A 22,105-nucleotide genomic window follows, 5' to 3' on the forward strand; every position below is an offset into this window, starting at 1 on the left:
GAGAAGGAGGTGGAGATTGCCACACCTCTCACTGTATCCCCCTCCAGCCTACTTTCATGGGGCAGATATCAGCGGGAGAGGGGGAGCGGCAAAGGTTCCAGCGAAGAGGAAGATGCAGTCGGGCTTTGTAGGTGAGACTGGTGCCCACAGGAGCACACCAGCTTTTCTCCCAGCTCGAGATGAATCAGCACCAACTTCGAGATCAGCGGTTCTCAACCTGGGGGTCGCGACCCCTTTGGGGGTCAAACGACCCTTTCACAGGGGTCGCCTAAGACCATCGGAAAACACATATATAATTACATATTGTTTTTGTGATGAATCACTATGCTTTAATTATGTTCAATTTGTAACAATGGAATTGGAGGTCACCACAACATGAGGAACTGTATTAAAGGGTCGCGGCAGTGGGAAGGTTGAGAACCACTGCTCTAGATGGAGTTGATCCCATCGCTCCTATGCTGGGGGTATAGGGTACAAAGTCTTTGACCACAGCCTTTGGAAGAGGCACGGAAAAGGCCACGTCTAGTATAAACATTTGTGAAAACCGGGAAGGTGAAGGGCAGTATTCTAGGGAGCACTGGGTGGGAGCCAGGAGGCTGCCAGGCACGGCATGGCCTTGGGCACGCTGGCTGCTGTGTGCCAGACACCACACTAGACAGTTCACGTCAAGGATCTCTCAGGGTAGGTGCTAATGTTTGTTTAAATAGATGTCACCTGTCATCTAATTAGCTTGATCCGACTGCCAGGTTGTAGCTTGCATCAGTCCATTTCCTTACATATCCTACGTAGTCCAAGCTCTTTTTCTTTTTTCCTAAACAGTTTCCTCATTTTCAGCAGCCCTCCTACTTCCCCATCCTTTCACCACAGAACATGACGCAGTCCTGTCACTCTTCTGCCTAAAGCCCTGCAGGGGCAAATCCCACTGCCCTTGGGGTGACGGCCAGTCTTCACCAGGGCCTCCGGCCTGTATCACCGCCAGCGATTTGCACACCCAGAGCACACTCGCCTCCTCTCTGCCCAGGACTAACTCCTTCTCATCCTTGCAGAAAGGCCTCAGCACCCTTCCTTTGCCCCCCGTTTTTCTTCCTTCAACGAGAGATAGATATTTAATATATTGTCTTTCCCCAGACTATCACCCAATCGGACGGTGAGCAGAAACCAGGCCAGTTTGTTCTCCATTTTATCTCCCAGCTCCTAGCACAGGGCCAGGCATACAGAGGTGCTCCACTGGGTTTGCGGGTTATGACTTATAAGCGTAAAGGCAGGAGGTTGGTCATCCGCCCCGGGCGGCACAGCCGGTGCCCGAGAGCCCGCGCTCTGAAGTCCGGCAGCTTCGGGCCAAACTTTGATCAGAGTCCGAGGTGCCCGCGCAGGGCCAGGCAACGTCGATCTTCGGGGCCGTCAGTTTCACCGTCGGGGGTGAGGGAGGGGTTCCCACCCGTTAGCGGGAGGCGTGGGGGAGGGGGAAGGCGGGCGGGGAGTGCCCGCAGAGATCCTACCGCGGGGGCGTGGCCGGGGCGTGGCCAGAGGGCGCCCCGAGTCACGTGGGCCGGGAGGGGCCGCGGTGCCCCAGGCGACCCGCACCGGCCGCGCCGCCGAGGCGGGAGGCGTGCTCTCGGGCTGCCCGGCGCCCGCAGGGCCCCGCAGACACCCCGAGCAGGGACCCGCCGGGGCCTGGGAGACGGGACGGACAGAGGCGGAGGTCGGTGCGCGGAGTTGTGGCCTTGGGAGGAGGGCGATCGTCTGGGACGCGAGGGCTGCACCCCCCACTTTCCCCAAAACACAACAGGGAGGTTTACGGTACCCGCGGCAGGGGGAGGGGCATTGACCCCCTTCCCGTCCGCCCCCGAAGTGACGGCCGAGTCTTCCCAGGTAAGAAGGGTGCCCTCATTCAGCCCTAACCCCCACCCCCCGGCCCAGGGTCGCCGCTGGTTGGAAGCCGGGTCACAGGGAAGGAGGAAAGCCTCGGGTCCAGAGGGAAATGCCGGGGGCTCACTGCCCCAGGCTCCGGGTTACACGAGAAGGGCCACCTCTCCTTTCCCGGAAGCCCGGTTTCCGCGGGCTCCAAACTTACGGATGGGGCTGGGGAGCCCAGGACGCCCCAAATTCCCGGGGATTTGCTTGTAGTGGGTGCCGGTGCGCGCTTTACTTCCAGCCCCACCCCCTAAACACACCCTGCCTGTCCCCTCCAACTAGCGACCCTTTGACCCCTGGCTGTGTCTGAGGGTGGGGAGGGGAGCCGATGATCTCACAGGAGGACTGGCACGGAGCTGGGGGGCAGACATAGTTTGGGGAGGGCTTACCAGGCATCCCAGGCGTGTGTCTTGTGTTCAAGGCCTTTGTAAAATATGTAAATGTGTAAACTATCAGGGAGTCCTGCTCAGATTCCTCTGTGTGTGTGCGCGCTCCAGCATGCCCCTGTGCAAGCCCTAAGCTCGCAGACCCCACCCACCCTCACCCCAGCACCTAGAGAGAAGCCCTTTAAGAGCACTGTGTGTAACCCCAGATCTGGAGGGCCTCCATTTCTGGGGGAGACTGCTCCCAGCTGGGCCTGCCCTTGTTCGGGACACCCAGCAGTTTAGCAGTAGAGCTGACCAGGGCTGGTGTGCGCCAGGGCCTGGCTGGTGTTTGGCTGGTGGTGAAATAAGAAAGCCAGGAGGATCCAGACACAGGAGGTGAGCAGACCATGGGTGTTAGGTGACGGGCTCCCAGGAGGAGGTACACGGCTGTGGTAGGGGAGTGTGTAGGACACTGGGATGAGCCTGTCTGCCCAGAGCTGCCCTCTCCTGGAGCGTGAAAGGATAGCTCCTTTGTCAGACTTTGAGTGCCTTTCAGAAAGTGGTATTTTTGGGGTTATATTTAGCATGCATTCCCTGGGGAATGGGCCGTGGAAGGCCTACTCTCAGCCTGTCCCCCGGTGGATAGGGGACATTCGTGGTGCTTGGAGTCACACCCAGAGGCCCTCTCAAACAGGATGGCCACTCTGGAACCGTGGCTGTAGAAATCTACCCTGGGCATACTCCAGACTTTGTTTCATTTGTAATCTCTGTGAAGCGATCCTGGACGATGTCCTTGCGTTGATTGGAACCCACGTGGTTCCTGCTGTGTGTTCTGAGGCGTGAGCGCTCTACAACGTTGGCATAAATGTAACTGGCTTGTTTTTCAGTAGATTCCTCAAAGCCTCTGTTTGTATTATTAGAGACTAACCTCTCCTCCCCCACTCCCCCGGGGGTCAGGCTGGGTATCCTTGGTAGAAACAGGATTTACTGAGAACATTCCAGTGTGCACCAGGTGTGTGTGTGTGTGTGTGTGTGTGGCGTGCGGATGTGTTGGGGGAGGGGCAAAGGTGAATTTCCTTAGGAGTCCCTGGACAATTAGGGTTTGCTCTCTTGGACCTTCTCTTAAGCCAACCTTCCTGAATCTTGGCAGATTGAGTTAAGACTGTGCTCTCTCCTTTGGCTTGATGTTCAGTTCAGAATCAGCTGGTGGGTTTTGCAGTTCCTCAAACAGTTCAACACAGAGTTACCACAGGCCCCAGCAATTTCACTCCTGGGTATATACTCAAGAGAATTAAAAACATACGTTCACAGGAAAACTTGTGTATGAATGTTCATAGCAGCATTATTCACAATAGCCAAAAGGTGGAAACAACCCAAATGTACATCAACTGACGGATGGATAAACAAAACGTTTCTCCATACAATGCAATGTTACTCAGCCATGAAAAGGAATGAAATACTGATACATGCTACAGCTTGGATGAATCTTGAAAACATTATGCTAAGTGAAAGAAAGCAGACAAAAGGTATGGAATGGGCAAATGTGTAGAGACTGACAGGAGATTGGTAGCTCCCAGGGGCTGCAGGAAGAGGGAATGGGAAATGACTGCTAATGGATGAGTTTTTTCTTTCCTTTTCTTTTCCTTTTTTTTGGGGGGGGGGGCGTTGAAAATGTTCTGGTATTAAATCGTGGTGTTGGTTGTACACTTTTATGAGTGTACTAGGAACTACTGAATTGTACACTTCAAAATAGTGAATTTTATGACTAATATCTCAATTTTAAAAATTAGTTGGTAGGAGGTCTGCCCTGTTTTTAAAGCTTTATTATTTCTGTAAAAATGACACACTCATTTAAAAATATTCAAACAAGCCCTAACCGGTTTGGCTCAGTGGATAGAGCATCGGCCTGCGGACTGAAGGGTCCCAGGTTCTATTCCAGTCAAGGGCATGTACCTTGGTTGTGGGCATATCCCCAGTGGGGGGTGTGCAGGAGGCAGCTGATGGATGTTTCTCTCTCATCGATGTTTCTAACTCTCTAGCCCTCTCCCTTCCTCTCTGTAAAAAAATCAATAAAATATATTTAAAAATAAAAATATTCAAATGATACAAAAAAAAAAAACACCTCAAAGAAGTAAGTAGAAAAGTCATCTGGGACCACTGTGAGCGCTTTGCTTTAGAGCTCAGGTCTGTCAGACTGTGAGGATTGACCTTGGGCAAGGTTACTGACTTTCTATAAAAAAATGGAGAGAAAAACTCACACTATTCAATGCAAATATACAGATAAAAATGCAATGAATGCTAGCTGTTGTCATTATTACATGTATGTGTATATATGTAGCTAGGTACACATGTCTGATTGCTCATAAGTGGGATTAGGCTGTTCTATTACCTGACTTTTTCATGGACAAACTTTGTTTTTGTTTTTTTAGTATATTTTTATTGATTTCAGAGAGGAAGGCAGAGGGAGAGAGATAGACACATCAATGATGAGAGAGAATGATTGATCAATTGCCTCCTGCACGCCCCCTATGGGGATTGCGTCCGCAACCCGGGCATGTGCCCTGAGTGGGAATCAAACTGTGCAGTGACCTCCTGGTTCATAGGTTGACTCAACCACTGAGCCACACTGGCCAGGTAACAAACTTTGTTTTTTAAGGACTTTATTTTTGTAGAGTAGTTTTAGTTCAAAGCAAAATTGAGGGCAAGGTACAGAAGACTTTTCATATGTCCCCTGTCCTCACACATGCACAGCCTCCCCCATTATCAACATCCCCCGCCAGAGGGGTACACTTGTTACAGTTGATGAACATGCATTGACACATTCACCCAAAAACCATAATTTACATTAAGATTTATTCGTGGTCTTGTACATCATATGGGTGTGGACAAATCATGGACAAACATTTCATGTAAAAAGCGTCCACTCTAAAAACGAATGGTTCCAGAATATTCCATTGTATGGGAGTATAACAGTGTATCCTGTAGTCTTCCATTGATGGGGTCTCCCATTGATTGAGGCTGGATATTTTTTCCATTGATTTTTAGAGAGAGTGGAAGGGAGGGAGGGGAAAAAAAGAGAGAGAGATGAGAAACACACCGATTGGTTGCCTCCCACACCCTGACCGGGGCTGGGGATCGAATCTGCAACCCAGGTACGTGCCCTTGATGGGGAATCAAACCTGTGAGTCTTTGGTGCATGGGCTGATGCTCTAACCAGGGAGCCACATTGGCCAGGGCTACATGGCTTTTTGAGCACCGATAGGTAGGGTGTGTGGCTGGGAAGCAGCTCTGTGGCTTACATACATGGTTTAGGTATCTGGCAAAGTGGATCGTGGTCGAGTGTAGGGGAGCTGTCCTCAGGGGCCAAGCTAGAACTGGCACTGGGCCCTGGCTGGGTGGCTGAGTTGGTTGGAGCATCGTCCTATACACTGAAAGTTTCCAGGTTTGATTTCCGGTTAGGATACATACCTAGGTTGTGGGTTCAATCCTTGGTCGGGCCATGTATGGGAAGCAACTGATTAATGTTTCTCTCACATCAATGTTTCTTTCTCTCTCCCTTCCTCTCTCCCAAATCAGTAAACATCCTCCAGTGAGGATTAAAAAAAAAAGAAGAATTGGCCAAGGAAGACACGGGTGTGCAAGAGTGTTGGGTAAGGGAGGCCGCTGAGGAGGAAGGGTGGAATCAGCTGGAGAGCCGCCAGCCCACCATTCCCCCAGTGAGAGTGTCAGGGGTCAGTGGAGGAGAGAGAAGAGAGATTCCAGGAGGGGCTTCAGGGCCTCCTCTTCTCGTCCAGCCCCTCGTGGTGGGGGAGCCCTCAGGCCCCAGACGCTGGGACTCCAGAGAAGCAGTTTGCCTTCACGGAGGGTCTGCCTGCTCGGGTGGGCCAGCGTTTGCCCTTTGGGGAAGCCCGTCGATCCTCAGCCAGTTTACTGCCCCTCAGGCCTGCACTGGGGCCGCTGGGCTTACTCGCCTCCCCGGGGAGGGCCCGGGGCAGGCCTGGTGGTTAGAACTGGTGCGCATGTAGGTGTGACAGGCACCCTGTGTGTGCTGGCCCTGTCACCTGCCCTCCTGGCCACCCACCTTGTTCCCCGAGCTCATCTTCAGCCTCCCTTTCTGCCACCGGACCTCTTGGCCCAAACTGTCCTCTGCAGAGAGGGCCCCAGGTGTTTTCAAAGTCTCTCCTTGAGCTTCCCTAGGTGGCCCAGTGTGACCCGACCCACGGCGGACCCCTCTCCCTAGCCAGCTGTGCAGCCTCTCTGGGCCTGTGCCCAGCCAGCTTGGGAGCAGGGCTCTGGGGGTTTCCCTGACCTTGCCGGCTGCTGGCCCCAAAGGCAGGTTGGCACAGAGGGGGCCGTGCTGAAGAGGGAGGTGAAACATACCCCTTCCATCGCCTGCCTCATTCCCAGCCTCTGCTCAGCTCTGGTGTTTACTCCTGGCCTCGGGCTGGGCCCTGGGCCCTCTTCGGTTTTGGCTCCCAGGAGACATGCTCCTTCTGGCCCAGTTGGCAGATTCCGCCCGATGAACACTCAGGACGACCTTTCTGAGGGCCTGGAGCAGTGAAGGTGGTACTGCCTGCTGGGGACTCGTCCTGGTCCCAGCCCTGCTGAGGGCTCTTTCCTCATCTGTAAAAGGGTAGAATGCACAAGCCTCAATGAGTTGGGGACCATTCAGTCAGTGAGAAACAGTTAAATCCCTTCTAATCTTCTCTGTCAGATCTACCTCCCCCACCAGGCTCCCCCTTCCCCACCAGGTTCTCTTCCCCATCAGGTTCCTCCTCCCCCATCCTGTTCTCCCTCCCCCACCAGGTTCTCCCTCCCCCACCAGATTCTCCCTCCCCCTCCAGTTTCTCCCTCCTTCATTAGGTTCTCCCTCCCCCATCAGGTTCTCCCTCCCCCATCAGGTTCTCCCTCCCCCACCAGGTTCGCCCTCCCTCACCAGGTTCTCCCTCCCTCACCAGGTTCTCTCTCCCCCACCAGGTTCTCCCTCCCTCACCAGGTTCGCCCTCCCCCACCAGGTTCTCCCTCCTCCAGGGGAGAAATTAGGCAGTGGACATTTGAATACCAACAAGAACAGTGCCTGGAGCTCCAACCATAAGCTGCCCCTATAAGTGTGGGGACCATTTTGGGGGCCCCATGTCTTGGAAACCTATGTGTGCAAGGACATCTTAGGATGCCCCCTCACATTACAGGGGGTAAATGGAGGCCAGGGGGGAGGGGTTGTGCCCAGGCCACACAGGATGCAGGACAGTGGGGTAGTCTTCCAGCTGCTGGGGTGCTGCCCGAGAGGGCCCAGGCCGGCTGGAACACGCTTCCCCATCAAGCCTTTGGGCAGCACACTGCTTGCCCTTCAAGGCTGACCCAAGTCCACTTCCTCCTTCCTTGCCACCCCCTGCCGCCCCCACTGTGAACCTCCATCCCTGATGCCCGCAGCCGCTGTTGGGCCTCTCGCTGCTTTCTGTGCATGCCAGCTTCGCCATCCTTTACTGTCTCTCCTGGCAGCCTGCTTTATTTCTGCCTCTCCTTAGAGCCTGGCACAGGCCAGGAGGAGGTGTGACTGCCTGTCGCCTCTAGCCAGCATCTCCCAACAGCCCTCACTGCTCTCAGGCGCTCAGCTGCAGTCAAGATTGCTCCCCAGGTAGCTGGGCTCCCACACTGGAGAGCCCGGGGCCCTGCACCATGAGCAGCCTTCTCTGGGGTTAAGCTGGACTGGGGTAAGGCCTCTGACTGCAGCCCCAGGCCAGCTTCTCAGCCCTCAAAAGGGACAGACTCTGGGATTCGCCAGGTGACCCGGGCTCTTTGGAGGGTGAGCCTGCTAGATTGCCTCTCGGGCTGGCTGGGGGCACCCAGGCAAGCTTCGCCACCTCTTCCTTCTCCCTCTGTGCTGACTCAGCCCAAGGCTGTCCTCTGCCTCAGACGTCCTCCAGTGTCATGCTCTGGGCTAAGGGTTTTTGAATTTCAGCTCCTCAGGAGCTCAACCAAGGTTTGCTTGGCTGCACCAGCCCAGGTGTGAGTGTGGGCCTGGGGCACAGGTGGCCTGCAGTCCTGGCCCTCCACCCTCTGCAGACACTGTCCCTGGCATCAAGCAGGTGCTCGCTCCTCCCTCCCCCTCACTGGAGCCCACACCATCACCACTGCTGCCTACCATCCTTCTTACCGGCGGGCATTCCTTCGCAGTCTTTAACCAGCACTGTTTCTTCTCACAGCAGACGTCTCCCCTTGCCCCATGTCTCCTGGGGAGGCTGCCCAGCAGTCCTGGTGGACATCCACTGTCCCAGAATGCTTGGGGAATGACCTCCCGCTGCAGGCCTCTCCTCCCCGCCCCACTGTCACGGCCTCAGTCACACTGCATCCTATTTTGCAGGTTGATGGTCAAAACCTGTCCATTCATCTCCTTAGACCTGGGGCTCAAGCTGGTGGCCTGTGAGTGGGCAGAATCTGGTCAGTGATTGCTTAGCTTGGGGCTTAAGAATTTTATTTCGTTCCTTTGATGTGGCCCGTGCTTGCAGGTCCCCACAGGTGTGCCCACCATAGAAATGTGCACCTGACCAGCTTCCCAGGTCTGCATCCTCCTCCTGGCCCTGCGGTTTGTGAGCCCTTCCTTTACAAGGGCAGGGGCCACATCTGTCTATCTGTCTCTGGCCCCAGGAGCCACGGCACAGGGCACATCAAAGAGCAGGAGCTCATTTAAGTTACGTTGACGAGTGAGCAAACATATTGAGTGGGGAAACTGCAGGATAGTTTAATGTGTGCAGAAACAATTACGATTGTAGGTACACAGAACACCTCTGAAGGATTCATATCAACTTGGTAACGTGGATGCAGTGGAGAATGGAACTGGGTGGTTGGGCGATGGGATGGAACAATGATACCCCTGTGCCTCTGGAATTCAGATTTTACAATTAAAATCTTAATGATGACATAAATTAAAAAGGTCACGTCTCGGCATTTGAGGCCCTTCTTGCTGGGGGCTGACCCCTGCCCTCCCAGCCTTGAGCTGCCCCTGACTCCCAGGTGGCCTCTCCTTCTGTCCCTGCAGTGGCGGCTCGAGATGGGGTCCCAGGTCTCCATGGAAGCGAGAGGCGTGCATGTGGTGATCGTCGGTGGGGGCTTTGGCGGGATCACGGCCGCCGGCCAGTTGCAGGCGCTGAACATCTCCTTCACGCTGGTGGACATGAAGGACTCCTTCCACCACAATGTGGCCGCCCTGCGGGCCTCCGTGGAGAGCGGTAACGGGCTCCTTTCCGGGGCTTTCTTGGTCTTATCACGCTGTGGGTCTGGGGGTGGTTTTCTCGACTTAGGGCAAGGTACCTCTGTTCAGCCGCTAGACAAATTCTGGAGAATCTAAAGGTCATTGGCCGTAAGCAGCTACCATCAAGGCCCTAGAGTAAGAGCTTGAGCTTCCCTGATGCCCCGGGGCACAGCTGGCACTTTGGGGGTGGGTGGATACCCTGGGTATAACACTGGCCCAGATGTTTGGTCAGGGACACCCCTGTTGGTATGCAGTCCAGGAGAGGTTCTGAGTTATTCTGTCTCCTGTGGGCAGCCCAGTTTTACACTGTGACCTCCTCTGTCCGCTCTTCAGGGTTTGCCAAAAAGACATTCATCTCCTACTCCAAGAGCTTCAAGAATAGCTTCCGGCAGGGCGTGGTGGTTGAGATCGATCTGAAGAATCAGATGGTGCTGCTGGAGGATGGCGAGGTGAGCAGGGCTGACAGCTGCTGGTGGGAGACCTGGCAGGTCTGCCTGGCAGGCCTCACGGCGGGAGAGAGGCCTCTGGCCCCCAGCCCTGCCTGGTGCTGAGAGCGCTTCCTCATAAGCAGAGGCCTGACGACAGCAGCCATACGTGTGGGGGCAGACATTTCCTGAGCCTTTCCTGTGCCCCGGGCACTGTCCTAAGCTTTACACGGTCTCCTGTGGTGCCCGCCATGACTCGGGGAGGTGATGTAGCCTCCTGTCACATGGGGATAAGTGGCTCGCCCGGGATCCCACAGCCAGGAAGATGCTCAGCCCGGGTCGTAGCTCGGCGCCTGGGATACACCCGCAGTAATGTGAGCTCCACCCATGAGCTGCCGCCAGCCCAGTTGTCATGTTGAGGGTCACCTCTAGCCTTGCCCTCTACTCTATCCAAAGCTAAAGGGGAATTAGAAAAAGGGGACACCATTTCTGTCCTCAATGAGTCTTCGATTTTGTGTGAATCAATCCCACTTGCATTAATTTTAGGGCTGGGAATCTCTCGGTTGGAAAGATTGCTGAGAGTCGCCTTGTTCTGTGGTTTTGGGCCAGACTGTTCAGAGCCCTGGAGGGTCCATGAAGGTCCATGAGGGTCCATGGGGGTCCATGGGAACACAGACCCCCGTCCTCCTCCCAGCAGAGCAGCACTGGTTTTGTCAACTTGATCTATTTAGGCTCCAAGCAGGATCTCCTCCCTCCCCCCTTTCCTTTGTTTTGGGGGTGCAGGGGGCAATTTCTTCTAAAATACCTAGGAGAGTCTAAACTAATTCCACATGGATGCTGGAATCCTGCTTATTCCCCACATGTAGTTTCCTGTTTCCAGCTTACCTGCCCCACACTGTGGGGAGCTCAGCCCTCTCATTTCCATGCTGGGAGCTCTGGCAGGAGGCAAGTCTGCTTCTTTAGGTTCTACTGGGTTCTAGCACCACCCTTCAGCTTAACCATGTGATGGTTTTGCTCCCCTCCAAGGAGGGCTGCCTCAGAGGGCTCAGTACCCATGGGCCTGGGGTTGGATGAAGAGCCCAGGCCTGCCCCCACCTTTCTTTTCCTTGCCCCTCACAGGCACTGCCCTTCTCACATCTTATCCTGGCCACGGGCAGCACTGGGTTCTTCCCTGGCAAGCTGAACCAGGTTTTCAGCCAGCAGGAGGCCATTCAGGCCTACGAGAACATGGTGAAGCAGGTGAGCGCCCCTGGCCCCGGGCAGGGCAGTGAGCGCAGACTGGGTGGCCCCTGGAGAGCAGAACAACTTGGGGGGCACAGCAGGGAGACCCTTAGGAGGTGTTCAGGGCTGTGACAGTGGCTGCAAGGAGAGTTATTCGAGAGACTCCTGGGAGGAGACCTTTGGATCTGTCATCAGTGTCTGGACATGAGCACCCAGACCTGCTCATGGAGCGATTGGGGACCCAGCTCCGCTCTCTCGGCTCCTGGTTGCACAGGGCCTGTGATATATAGAGCAGGCTTGGACCCATGCCCGCAGCCAGCTCTCACAGCAGCCCTGAGAGCCGGCGGGTGGCTCTGTCCCCTTCGAAGTGATGAGGAGTGGGGACCAGGGAAGGCTCTCAAGGTGAGTGCTGCTGCATGGCTCGGCCAGGTCTTCCCTCTCTGCACAGCTTCTGAGAAGCCGGGAGGAAAGACACTAGTGTAGACGTTAGGAGCCAGGCTTTGAGCTCAGACAGACCCGGGCCATGGTCATCTGAAGGGCGGGCCAGCAGCATGATACTTGCCTCTTGGGGCTGTTGTGAGAATCAGATGGGAAAATGCAGGGAGACACCCAGCAAGTGTTAGACCTCACATTTGGAAAGAGTTCTCTACTCTTTGGCAAGGACCTCCCTCCCTGCCCTGGCCCAGTGCTGCCCCTTGAGGCAGGGTGAACTTGAGGGTGTTTGTACATTTGCTTCTGCTCCAGGTCCAGTGCTCACAGTCCATCGTGGTGGTGGGCGGAGGCTCTGCTGGAGTGGAGATGGCAGCGGAGATTAAAACCGAGTACCCCGAGAAAGAGGTGGGCAGGCGGCCTTGGCTCTGAGCTCTCCGTGGCCGGCTTCTTTCTGTGTTGTCGAAGGAAAATCAGGAATTCGCTCAAGGCCTGGGAGGCGGAGCCCCAACACACAGTGGGAGCCCGTGTTTCCCATCTCCTGCTCTCTGTACTGAGGGATCCCCTGAAGTGCCTTTCTGATGGAATTTTTTCTGGACAGCCAGGATGTGTCCTGGGTCAGTGGGGGGTCTTGCCTTCTGGTCCCACCGGGAGAATCAAGGCCAGGGGAGACCCCTTACAGAACATTAACGCCTGTGGCCCCTCAATGTCCCAGCTCTGTGACCTGAACGTAGACTTTGATTGCCTGATTTTGCTGACAACTAGCTTGGTCAGAAGCACCCTTAGTTGTTTTTTTTGGTCTTTAAGAGACGGTAGCCCTAGCCCTGGACAGCCCCATGGGGGAGCCTGCGGTGCAGCCCCTCACTAAGGACTGGCCGGCCCTGTTCCCTTTGGATGATGGAGGGATAGAGCATCTGGCTGGCACGCTGGAGAGAAAACACACATCCAGGCAGCCGCGAAGGCTCAGCTGAGGGCCGAGCGATGATTGGTAATTACGGAGGCGAGAGCACGCTTGCAGCTGATGCCAGATCAGCTGAGAGCCGCATGGAGCCCGTGGCTGCTGCTCGTTCCCGAGGGAAAGGCACGTTGGTTTTGAAAAGTGAGATCAATATGGGTTAATTTAATTATACAGTTGTTCTCTGACAAATTGTTGGAAATGATTATGAATAATTGATGTAAAAGTTCATTAATTTTGATTTATGGGGTAAAGACCGGTCTGAAGTAGGAAGTAACTCAGGGAAACTTCCGTATGTTTATGATCAGTAGACACATAAGAGTAATATGTGCTTTATACACACATGCTCGTTTCGTCATTACATTTCTTTTTTAAAATTTACCTTTATAAAAGATATATATATTTTTTTATTGATTTCAGAGAGAAAGGGAGAGAGAGAGAGAGATAGAAACATCAATGATGAGAGAGAATCACTAATCGGCTGCCTCCTACACGTTCCGTACTGGAGATGGAGCCTGAAACCCGGGCACGTGCCCTTGACTGGAATCTAACCCGGGGACCTTCAGTCCGCAGGCCGACGCTCTATCCACTGAGCCAAACCGGCTAGGGCTTAAATTTATCTTTATTGTCGAACGTATTACAAATATCCCCTTTGGGTTTTTTCCCCATTGACCCCCTCAACCCCCACCCCTGCCCCCATCATGACAACATTTCTGTGAATGGGACTGCGATCTGTCTTACCGAGTTGTCAGGCAGTGTCCGAGTGAGTATCCAAGATGGGATTTCCACCCAGGCAGTCTGATTCCAAAGCCCAGGCTTTGAACGCCGTTCCAGGCTGCCTCTCGCGCCCTGTGCTGACCCGCATGGCAGGAAGTGCTCGTTTTAGAACCAGCTTTAATGGAAATGTCAGGTTGACGTACAGGTACAATGTCAATGGCTTGTATATAGACTGTCTGACCGTAAGTGCCCAAGGATGCTCGAAATGATTTTCCACGTGGCGCCCCGTGTGGTTGTGGCGTGCCGGCCCATTCTGAGAGTCCTGGACCGGGGGACGTGGGCTCCAGCCCAGCTTGCCATGAGCTGGTTCCAGTGTTGGGCAGATTGCTTCACTTGGGCCTCAGTTCCCAAACCTGTGACCTGAGGTAGGGGGAGGAGGAGGGGAAGGCAGACTGGGTGTTTTGAAGCCTCTAATTGTGTGCAGGAGGCTCAGTGGCTCCTCTGTCCTATGGTCGTTTGTCCCCAGGTCACTCTTATTCACTCCCAAATGGCCCTGGCTGACAAGGAGCTCCTGCCTTGCGTCCGGCAGGAGGCGAAGGAGATCCTGCTCCAGAAAGGCGTGCAGCTGCTGCTGAGTACGTGCCGTTCCCCTGGCCCTGCCCGCCCCCTGGCCCAGGGAGATTGGGCTCGAGGCTTGGTCACTGCCTCCGGCTAGAGGGTGGCCACAGTCTCTGAGTCCTGGGGTTGAGCATCAAAGCCCATTTGAGCCCTGATGTCCAGCCGGAGGTTGTGCCTGCCCTCGGCAGGGCAGAGGCCCTCGTGCTTACAGGATTTCATGTCACGGACCAGCACTGTCCTGGCTATTGGTTTGGACAAAGTGCAGATGGTACCTATTTGTTGAATGATTTTTAAAAAATCATCTAAAGGATTTGACCTGAATTATGATGTCTCTCTGGTACAGAGAATAGGTTTTTTGGTTTGTGTCTTGAGGGTGGTGAGGAGTGTGGCTTTTGTCCAGAGCAAGAGGGAAGAGAACCACCCAGCAGCTAGCGAGTGGGGGTCTAACCCCAGGGGTGTCCTCCACAATTTGTGGGGCTCAGCCTCTTTGTTTTCTTCAGGGAGGGGGGTGTCTGCTCTATGAAACCCCAGGCTGGCTGCCTCCTTGCTCCTGGCTCTGCAGTACTGTGATCACCTCTACTTTTAGGCAGTGGTTCACCTTTGCCGGTGTGTCTGGAGGGCCTGTGCTGCCTGAGCAGGGTGGCATAGCTCACAGTCGGGGAGGCATGTTGGAGATCTTCCTCAAATAGCTTTTCCCAGAACTTGGGAAACTCAGCCTCAAATTGCTTCTTGGAACTTTCCTCCCATCGTATCCCTGGGGGCCTGGTGTCCAGATTGTGCTTGTGGGGGTAGCAGGTGGACTGGGAGAGGAGCAGGGCGGGAAGGGGGAGTGGAATCATTACCTACTTGGGCCACAGCATCCAGCCCTTTCCTGGGGCCTTCAGGGGTCTCCAGACTCCCCCGGGTCAGCTTTGGCGTGGACCAGCCTTGTCCACCCTCTGCCAGCCTCCTGGTCACAGACCTCCCTTGACAGGTGAGCGGGTGAGCAACATGGCGGAGTTGCCTTTCAATGAGTATCGCGAGTGCATCAGTGTACAGACGGACAAAGGCACTGAGGTGGCCACCAACCTGGTGATTGTCTGCAATGGTATCAAGATCAACAGCTTTGCCTACCACCGTGCATTTGGTAAGCAGGTGGCAGAGCCACTGTCCACTGCTCAGGTTGCCTCCTCACTGCCCAGCGTCCAAGGCCCCTCAGGCCTTTCCCCCAGGAATCGGCACCCCCTTCCTTTCCCCTCCATCCTAGCAGCTCTTTTGTCTCTTCTGAATGGTGACATCAAACTTTAAATTTAAGTTCAGGTTCACTCTTGTTGTCCTTTCCTCAGCTGTGATAATGATGACTTAGCCCCGTGGTAGGCAAACCGCGACTCGCGAGCCACATGCGGCTCTTTGCCCCCTTGAGTGTGGCTCTTCCACAAAATACCACGTGTGGGCGCACATGTACAGTGCGATTGAAACTTAGTGGCCCATGCGCAGAAGTCGGTATTTTGTGGAAGAGCCGGTATTTTGTGGAAGAGCCACACTCAAGGGGCCAAAGAGCTGCATGTGGCTCGCGAGCTGCGGTTTGCCAAGCCGCAGTTTGCCTACCACAGCCCAAGATGTGCAAGGTGACGAGACTCTTCCAAAATTGGGGCCCACCCCCAAGCAGCAAGAGATGAGAACGGGTTTCAGAGAGCCGAAAAGATCTGCTTTCTGTTCCTGGCCTTGGATCACGGATGCAGAGGAAATCCTGGGGTCAGGCCTTTCTCTCTTCACAGGTGTGCTGCTCTCCCCAAACCCTGACCCAGATGTTTGGCCACTTGAGCTGGGATGACCATTTGGGGAGTGGGGGCAATATTGTGGCTTCGTGTCCTTAAAGCTCAATATTGGACCATCGAGCTGACGGAAACATGGAGCAGGTGGCCTCCTGCCTCCATGTGTGAATGGAGACTCAGGGGCTCCTGGTCAGGCCCCATGTTGCTGTGTCCTCAGGTTCCCCGCATGTATGCCTGAGTCCCATTCCTGCCCGCGGAGCTCCCCCTCTGTGCCTGCAGGAAAGACTTATCCAATCCCAGAGGAAGGAAGCTAGTCCGGGCCAGGCATGTGGGTGGAACTGAGGGTTAATGGACAGAGCCCAAAACTGAACACCTAATTGTCCTAATGATATACTTCAAAGATAAGCTTTTAAGTCCCTTAAAATGAAAAGTTTATCATTTATTAAAGCCCTGTATTTATTTTAAAAATCTGATCCACGTTCAAAAGAAAGTTCAGGACTCGGCCAAGTTGTGAACGTAAGCACTGTGTTAACCGTGGTAACGTCCAGAGTCACGCACAGCACAGAGAATGACCCTTGCTGTCTTTCTGACCAGTTCCCACCCTGGAGTGGTCCCCTTGCCTCTGCAGGAGGAGTTGGGGGCGGGGGGGGGGGCTTCAAGCGGAAATAAACTGGGTGGGCGGCCCGCCTCCGGCAGAGCTCCTCTTCTCTGTGCTCTGGGGGCCACTTAACATGGCAGCTTAGGGTTTTGGTTTCCTGTTGGTTTCGCCTGGCAGATAGTGGACTGGCCAGCAATGGTGCCCTGAAGGTGAACGAGTACCTCCAGGTGGAGGGCTACAGCCACATCTACGCCATCGGCGACTGTGCCGACGTGAAGGAGCCCAAGATGGCCTATCATGCTGGCCTCCACGCCAACATCGCCGTGGCCAATATCGTCAACTCCATGAAACAGAGGCCCTTCAAGGCCTATAAACCAGGTGAGGGAGTCCCATGTGCTTCACAGTTTTTTAAAAAAATCTTTTTTATTGATTTCAGAGAGGAAGGGAGAGGGAGAGATAGAAACATCAACGATGAGAGAGAATCATTGATTGGCTGCCTCTTGCACGCCCCCTACTGGGGATCGAGCCTGCAACCCAGGCAGGTGCCCTTGACTGGAATCATACCTGGGACCCTTCAGTCCACAGGCCCACGCTCTATCCACTGAGCCAAAACCAGCTAGGGCAACTTTTGCTTCACAGTTTTAAGAGAGTAGGGGTTAGACATGGTGAAAGTCTTTGAGATAAATGACCACTAGTACCAACTTTTTAAAAAAAAAAATTTTTATTAATTATGGGAGAGGGAGAGAGAGAAAGAAACATCAATGTGAGAGCAAAACATCGATTGGCTGCCTCCTGCACTCACCCTACCAGGCACTGAGCCCGAAAGCCCAGCAAGTACCCTGACCAGGAATTGAACCGGCAACCTGTCGGTGCACAGGACGACGTCCAACCCCAACGGCCAGGGCTAGGACAAACTTTTAAAGCCGGATACAGAAACACTCCCTAGAACGCTTTAATAATTTGTAATTAATAAATCTGGGCATTGCCCGCCACAGATGGTGAGCAGGACTCTAGCTTGTGCTTCTGCCCCACAGGTGCGCTGACGTTCCTCTTGGCCATGGGGAGAAATGACGGTGTGGGCCAGATCAGCGGCTTCTATGTGGGGCGCTTCATGGTTCGGCTGGCCAAGAGCCGGGACCTGTTCGTCTCCACGAGCTGGAAAACCATGCGGCAGTCTCCACCCTGAGGAGGAGGCTGGGCGGGAGACGAGGTACCACCGACACCTGGGAACGGATTGCCTGACAAGTGGTACCCGCCTGACAGCTGTCAAAGGGCACTCTTTCTGGAGTAAGATGCCACTGATGTACTCACCAGAAACACAACTTACAGAAAAGCAAAACTGGAGAGGAGAGAGAGAGAAAAACAGAGAAGGAGAGAGAGAGAAAGAGAGAGAGAGAGAGAGAGAGAGAGAGAGAGAGAGAGAGAGGAGAGACTAAAAAGACACCCCCTAGAGGATTCTTTCTGGGTTTGGCAAGGCTGAATGAATGCTTCACTGGGTCCTGGGAGTGCGAAGCCAGCCTTCTGCATAACAGGCTCCCCTTGGATGTGTGTGCATGTGCGGGCGCTGGGTCTCCTGAGGGCTGGCTTCCTGTCTGTAGGGCAGGAAGGAGGACCTGCCAAGTGAGACCAGCTAAGGAAGGGGGTCTGCACCCCAGTCTTGCCCGTCGTTCAGAGGGTGGGGAAGCCCACACATTCTACACTACTCCAGTTGTCAGTAGGAGGCTGATTTTAAACTGTTAGTCCCTACAGTCTTTAATCTTAACGAAACTTTCTATATTTCAATTTTTATACCATATATACTATGATTACATATCATAGGTTATATTTAAGAAGAAAGAGATAAAAATTTCCCCGTTGGTTAGTCCATGCTAACAGTGAGTTTTTACGGAGCTCAGGGAAGTTAAGACCGAGACCTGGCCTGCCAGCTGCTGGAGGTGTTTAAGGGCGGGGTGGGGGTGGGGGGGCAGCCGAACTACGTGACCTTTGGGTGGGTCCCCATCGGCGAACATCCAGGGAGCAGACGAGCCCTGTGTGCTTCCAGGCTGCTGTCATGGCAAATTTACAAGTGAAAAAACTCTGTGGTTTTGTGCTTCTGGTCTCTTGGCCAACCTGACTCTCGCTGACCTGGAGACCCGGCCCTGTAGTGAGGATGCCTGCCAGCAGCTATGTTACGGCTATACTGACTCTTCTGCTTGGGAGAGAACGTCAGTCTGGAGGAGCCTATTTTGGACCCTGCAAGTTCACGCGACAGCAGACGTGGATGATCAGTTCATCCGAATAAACTCAGGTTCTGGCCCTGCCCAGCCGGCCCCTCCCTGCTTCCCTTTGATGTGGCCCCTGGATACTTGGCCAGAGTCCTTGGACACCAGCCTCACGGGGGCTCCCACTCCACCCCGTCTGGGCTGCGGCCTGGGCTGATGAGACATGTGCCTCTCCCCCAAGCATGGCTTCCCCATTGGGGCATCGCCCACGGCTGAGTTCCTATGGACCAAGGCCAGCGAGGCCCCCCTTCTGGAAGCAGGACCGATGCCTGAGAAGCAGGCCGTTCCGTGCTGTCTGACCTGGGGCCTACCTAGCTAGCGTGGCGGAGTCAGAGCCCGTTGGAGACAGGCCTCGTTCTGTTTATAACATTCTAGACGTGCCCACACCCAGGGGGACAGTTTTCCAAACAGGAAAATGTTGCAATAAAAGAATATGTTGTAAGAAAGACACTGAATCTTTTATTTTTTTTTTCCTTTCATTTTCTTTTTCTTTAAAAAACAAAACAAAACAGAAAAAAGCCTGAAGTAAATCCTTTTGAGGAGTAGTTACAGATATAGGGGCGGGGCGGGGGCACTAAGAAAGATAAAGCACCAGTGAGATGCCTTTCTAATTTTCTCCTCCATCACGGAGCACAGAGCCTCTGAGCAGAGCCCGGGCCACTTGTACGCCCTCCTCCCTTGCAAAAGGAGAAACAGAAGACAAGAGTTTTGAAAGGATTTTCTCGGTGTGTGTAAAAGTCAATGCTATAAATCTAAAATGAAGTCTGTTTTTTTCAAAAAGTTCTAAAACAACAGGAAGAAAACACATGGAAAGAACCCCTCGTGAGACCTGGTGTTTAGGACTGAGGCTCTTTGTAACGAGAATATAACAGGCAGCGGCTCCTTCCGTGGGCGGGACCTGCTCCCGCAGCCTCTGCCACCCACTTCCCTCCAGCCGCCCAACGCTCCCTTCCTCTCTCCGTGTAAAAAATAAAACCTGCTCCGTGACCGATCCTCCGGCAGCTCCTGTTGGCAAGCGCAGCCGCGGGGCTACTTGGTGTCGAGCTTGGCCATCTCCTGCACGTAGATGCCGATGCTCTCGCTGTCGAAGAGCAGGAAGTACACGTTCTTCAGCGAGGACGCGCTCGAGTCGTCGAAGTGGGCCGAGATGGCTTTGAGGGTCACCTGAGCGGCCGTCTGTTTGGGGAAGCAGTTTCTGCGCCGGAGGAAAAGAAGAGCCCCTGTCACGCTGGCCCCTGGGACCCTGGAGTGACAGCCCAGGGCGGGGGCAAAGCGGGCCCTTCTTATCTTGGCCCCGGGCCCTGACTGCCATCGCACGGGGTCTAACCACGGGCAGGCTGGTCCTCGCACCATCTCCTTTGATGCCAGTCAGAGTGACAGCCGGGGTGTGTGTGGGGGGAAGCAGGGGGCCCATATCATCACCTCACAGGTGCCACGCTGACTCGGGCACAGGGGTTTTAGCCAAGATCATAGGGCAGACTGGCGAGCGGTGCCCTGGGCTTGAATACGTAGCCCGACTTCAGTCAAGCTTGGCTTTGAAAACACTACCAATTCAGCATCTCAAACACCTGGTCTTCAAAACAGCACCTACAGGTTTCATTAGCTCCCTCAAAACCAGTTTACGTCGTAGACTGTTTATTAAAGGGCAACAATAGATGCTCAAAAGCGTGTGTTCATAGTTCCTTTTCATGCACTTAAGGTTCCTCTCATCAACACACAGAGATGTGCGAATGTCATTTCAGCAGCAGTGACGTACAGAAACGGGACCTCCCCTCTGCTAACCCCCAAAAACAAACCCGAGGTGAGAGCTTGTCATTTCTCTGGGTGTGCATGTCACCGCCTTGGCCTCCTGGCCTTCCTTCCGCCCTCCTCCCCCCACACCCCCCCACCCCCCACCCCCAAGCAACACAGGATCCCCGTGAGTAGCAAGGCCTTCAAAGCCTGGTGTTTCTGCCTCTCGCTTCTCCCCAAAGCTCCTCTCCGAGTGTTCTGAAGGATGGAGGCTGGCAGCCTCTGGTCATGTCTGCAGTGGCCAGAGTGGATGTGTCAGTGGAGAGAGAGCACCAGCTCCCAGGGAGAAGGCTGGACTCAGAACCTCCCCGCCCGTGCCCACCCCCCCAGAAGCCCCTCCTACCTGCCACTGGGGAAGGGTGGGAAGGCCACAGACTTTAGCTTCTTGTCCTCCGCTGCCGACAGGCAGTTCTTGATGGTCTCTTCAAGCTGCTCTTCACACTTGTCCGAGCCCCACTGAGGGATGTGACAGTGGATGACAAACTTGGCTGCGAGTCCGCTGGATTGGCTGACGGCAGCTGGGACGCGGGAGAGAAACGCTGCAGGTTAGTCCCTGGTCTTCACCTTAAGCCAGGGGGTCAGGCCGAGCCCCCCATATACCTGTGAGGTGTGTGGGGACAAGGAGGCGACAGAGGAGGCGACAGGGAAGGCGACTGGACAACCTCCTGTGCCTTTGAAGGGGACTGCAGTGTCACAGTGCGGGAGCCGTGCCGGAATCGCTCTGACAGCGGCACGAGCTTCCTTTAAAGCTGACGTGGCACCACGTGACCTGCCTGTGCCCTGCCAACTCGTCACCACTCAGCAGGTCTGGTGCGGCTTGTGTTCGTGACCGGATCCTCCGTAAGTCGGGCCACGCGCCTGGCCCTCCACTCCCCCACAGCGATTGTCTTCCTGATCATCTCCGAGGAGCCTGCAGGGAGCGGGCCTTCACACGGCTTGTTTGTTTATTTATTTATTTATTTATTTATTTATTTATTTATTTTTAATCCTCATCCGAGAATATGTTTCCATTGATTTTTAGAGAGAGTGGGAAAGACAGAAATAGTGATGTGAGAGAAACTCATTGATTGGTTGCCTCTGGCATGTGCCCCGACCAGGGCCCTGGCCGGGGAGGAGCCTGCAACCAGGGTACGTGCCCTTGACTGGAATTGAACCGGGGACCCTTTGGTCCGCAGGCCGGTGCTCTATCCACTGAGCCACACGGACTAGGGCTATCCTCAATATTTTCAACCTGAGGACCCAGGGTTTCATTCTGGAAATCGTACAGCAACGATCTTTTAAAACACGGCTTCTCTACCCTCTATCTTCTGCCTCTGGAACTTCAGACGCAAGATGGAGCCTCTCATTCTACACAGAGCAGCTGTTTCCTCTTTCCCACCCTGACAAGCAGTCTGCTGGGTGCCTTCCCTAGACCCCCAGCCCAGATCCAGTCTTTGTGGCCAATTCAGGGCTCTGGGCAGGGGTGTGGTAGGTCCACGCACTGAGCCAGTGGGCATGTGGCCTGGGCGAGAGGCTCCCTGCTCCCATCGGCTCCCCTAGAAAACAGCTTTCACACAAGCCAGGCCCTGCTGGTGGTCTGAGCGAAAGGCCACGGGCGTTGCTTTCAGCACTGAGTCTCGCTTTGGTTCCCTCCACGGAGGAGGTGACTCTGTTCTCATCACCACCTAAGAGCCACCTCCTGATGGTTCAGCATACTGCAGACCTGGAGCCCACCCGCAGCTTAGCCCTGCCCTGCTGCTGCCCCAAGCAGCACGCCTACCCCTGCCCACATGCATGTTTGTCCTATATTTCAGTGTGGCTCTGTCTTA

At 54.5% G+C, this 22,105-nt stretch overlaps 2 protein-coding genes across 3 annotated transcripts in view; one reads left to right on the forward strand and one right to left on the reverse strand.

The window, feature by feature from the left end:
* Nucleotides 1-1,597: 1,597 nt before the first annotated feature.
* AIFM2 (AIF family member 2) lies at nt 1,598-18,946 on the forward strand. Its single transcript, XM_081105004.1, has 9 exons — nt 1,598-1,872; nt 9,316-9,505; nt 9,862-9,977; nt 11,073-11,192; nt 11,919-12,011; nt 13,802-13,910; nt 14,867-15,019; nt 16,423-16,623; nt 17,280-18,946. The coding sequence occupies exons 2-9, from the start codon at nt 9,328-9,330 to the stop codon at nt 17,429-17,431; spliced, it is 1,122 nt and encodes a 373-aa protein (XP_080961130.1). The 5' UTR covers nt 1,598-1,872; nt 9,316-9,327; the 3' UTR covers nt 17,432-18,946.
* The window catches only part of MACROH2A2 (macroH2A.2 histone), a 49,685-nt gene continuing 46,519 nt past the window's right edge, over nt 18,940-22,105 (reverse strand). The window contains exons 7-8 of one of the 2 annotated variants that reach the window (XM_081105006.1): nt 20,641-20,815; nt 18,940-19,701 (exon numbers count right to left, since the gene is read on the reverse strand). In XM_081105006.1, coding sequence (XP_080961132.1) covers nt 19,536-19,701; nt 20,641-20,815 — 341 coding nt within the window. In that variant the 3' untranslated portion in view covers nt 18,940-19,535. The remainder of the gene's footprint in view (nt 19,702-20,640; nt 20,816-22,105) is intronic. The other variant, XM_081105005.1, reaches the window with a different exon arrangement.

This window comes from Myotis nattereri (genome assembly GCF_964212035.1).
Source record: "Myotis nattereri genome assembly, chromosome: 13".
Classification (NCBI taxonomy): domain Eukaryota; kingdom Metazoa; phylum Chordata; class Mammalia; order Chiroptera; family Vespertilionidae; genus Myotis; species Myotis nattereri.

Bases quoted from the DNA above. Each gene is read 5' to 3' on its own strand.
- AIFM2 (XM_081105004.1), top strand. From the start codon at position 9,328: ATGGGGTCCCAGGTCTCCATGGAAGCGAGAGGCGTGCATGTGGTGATC. The intron at 9,506-9,861 runs GTAACGGGCTCC...TCCGCTCTTCAG, and splicing joins GCGGGCCTCCGTGGAGAGCG to GGTTTGCCAAAAAGACATTC. The intron at 15,020-16,422 runs GTAAGCAGGTGG...TTCGCCTGGCAG, and splicing joins TGCCTACCACCGTGCATTTG to ATAGTGGACTGGCCAGCAAT.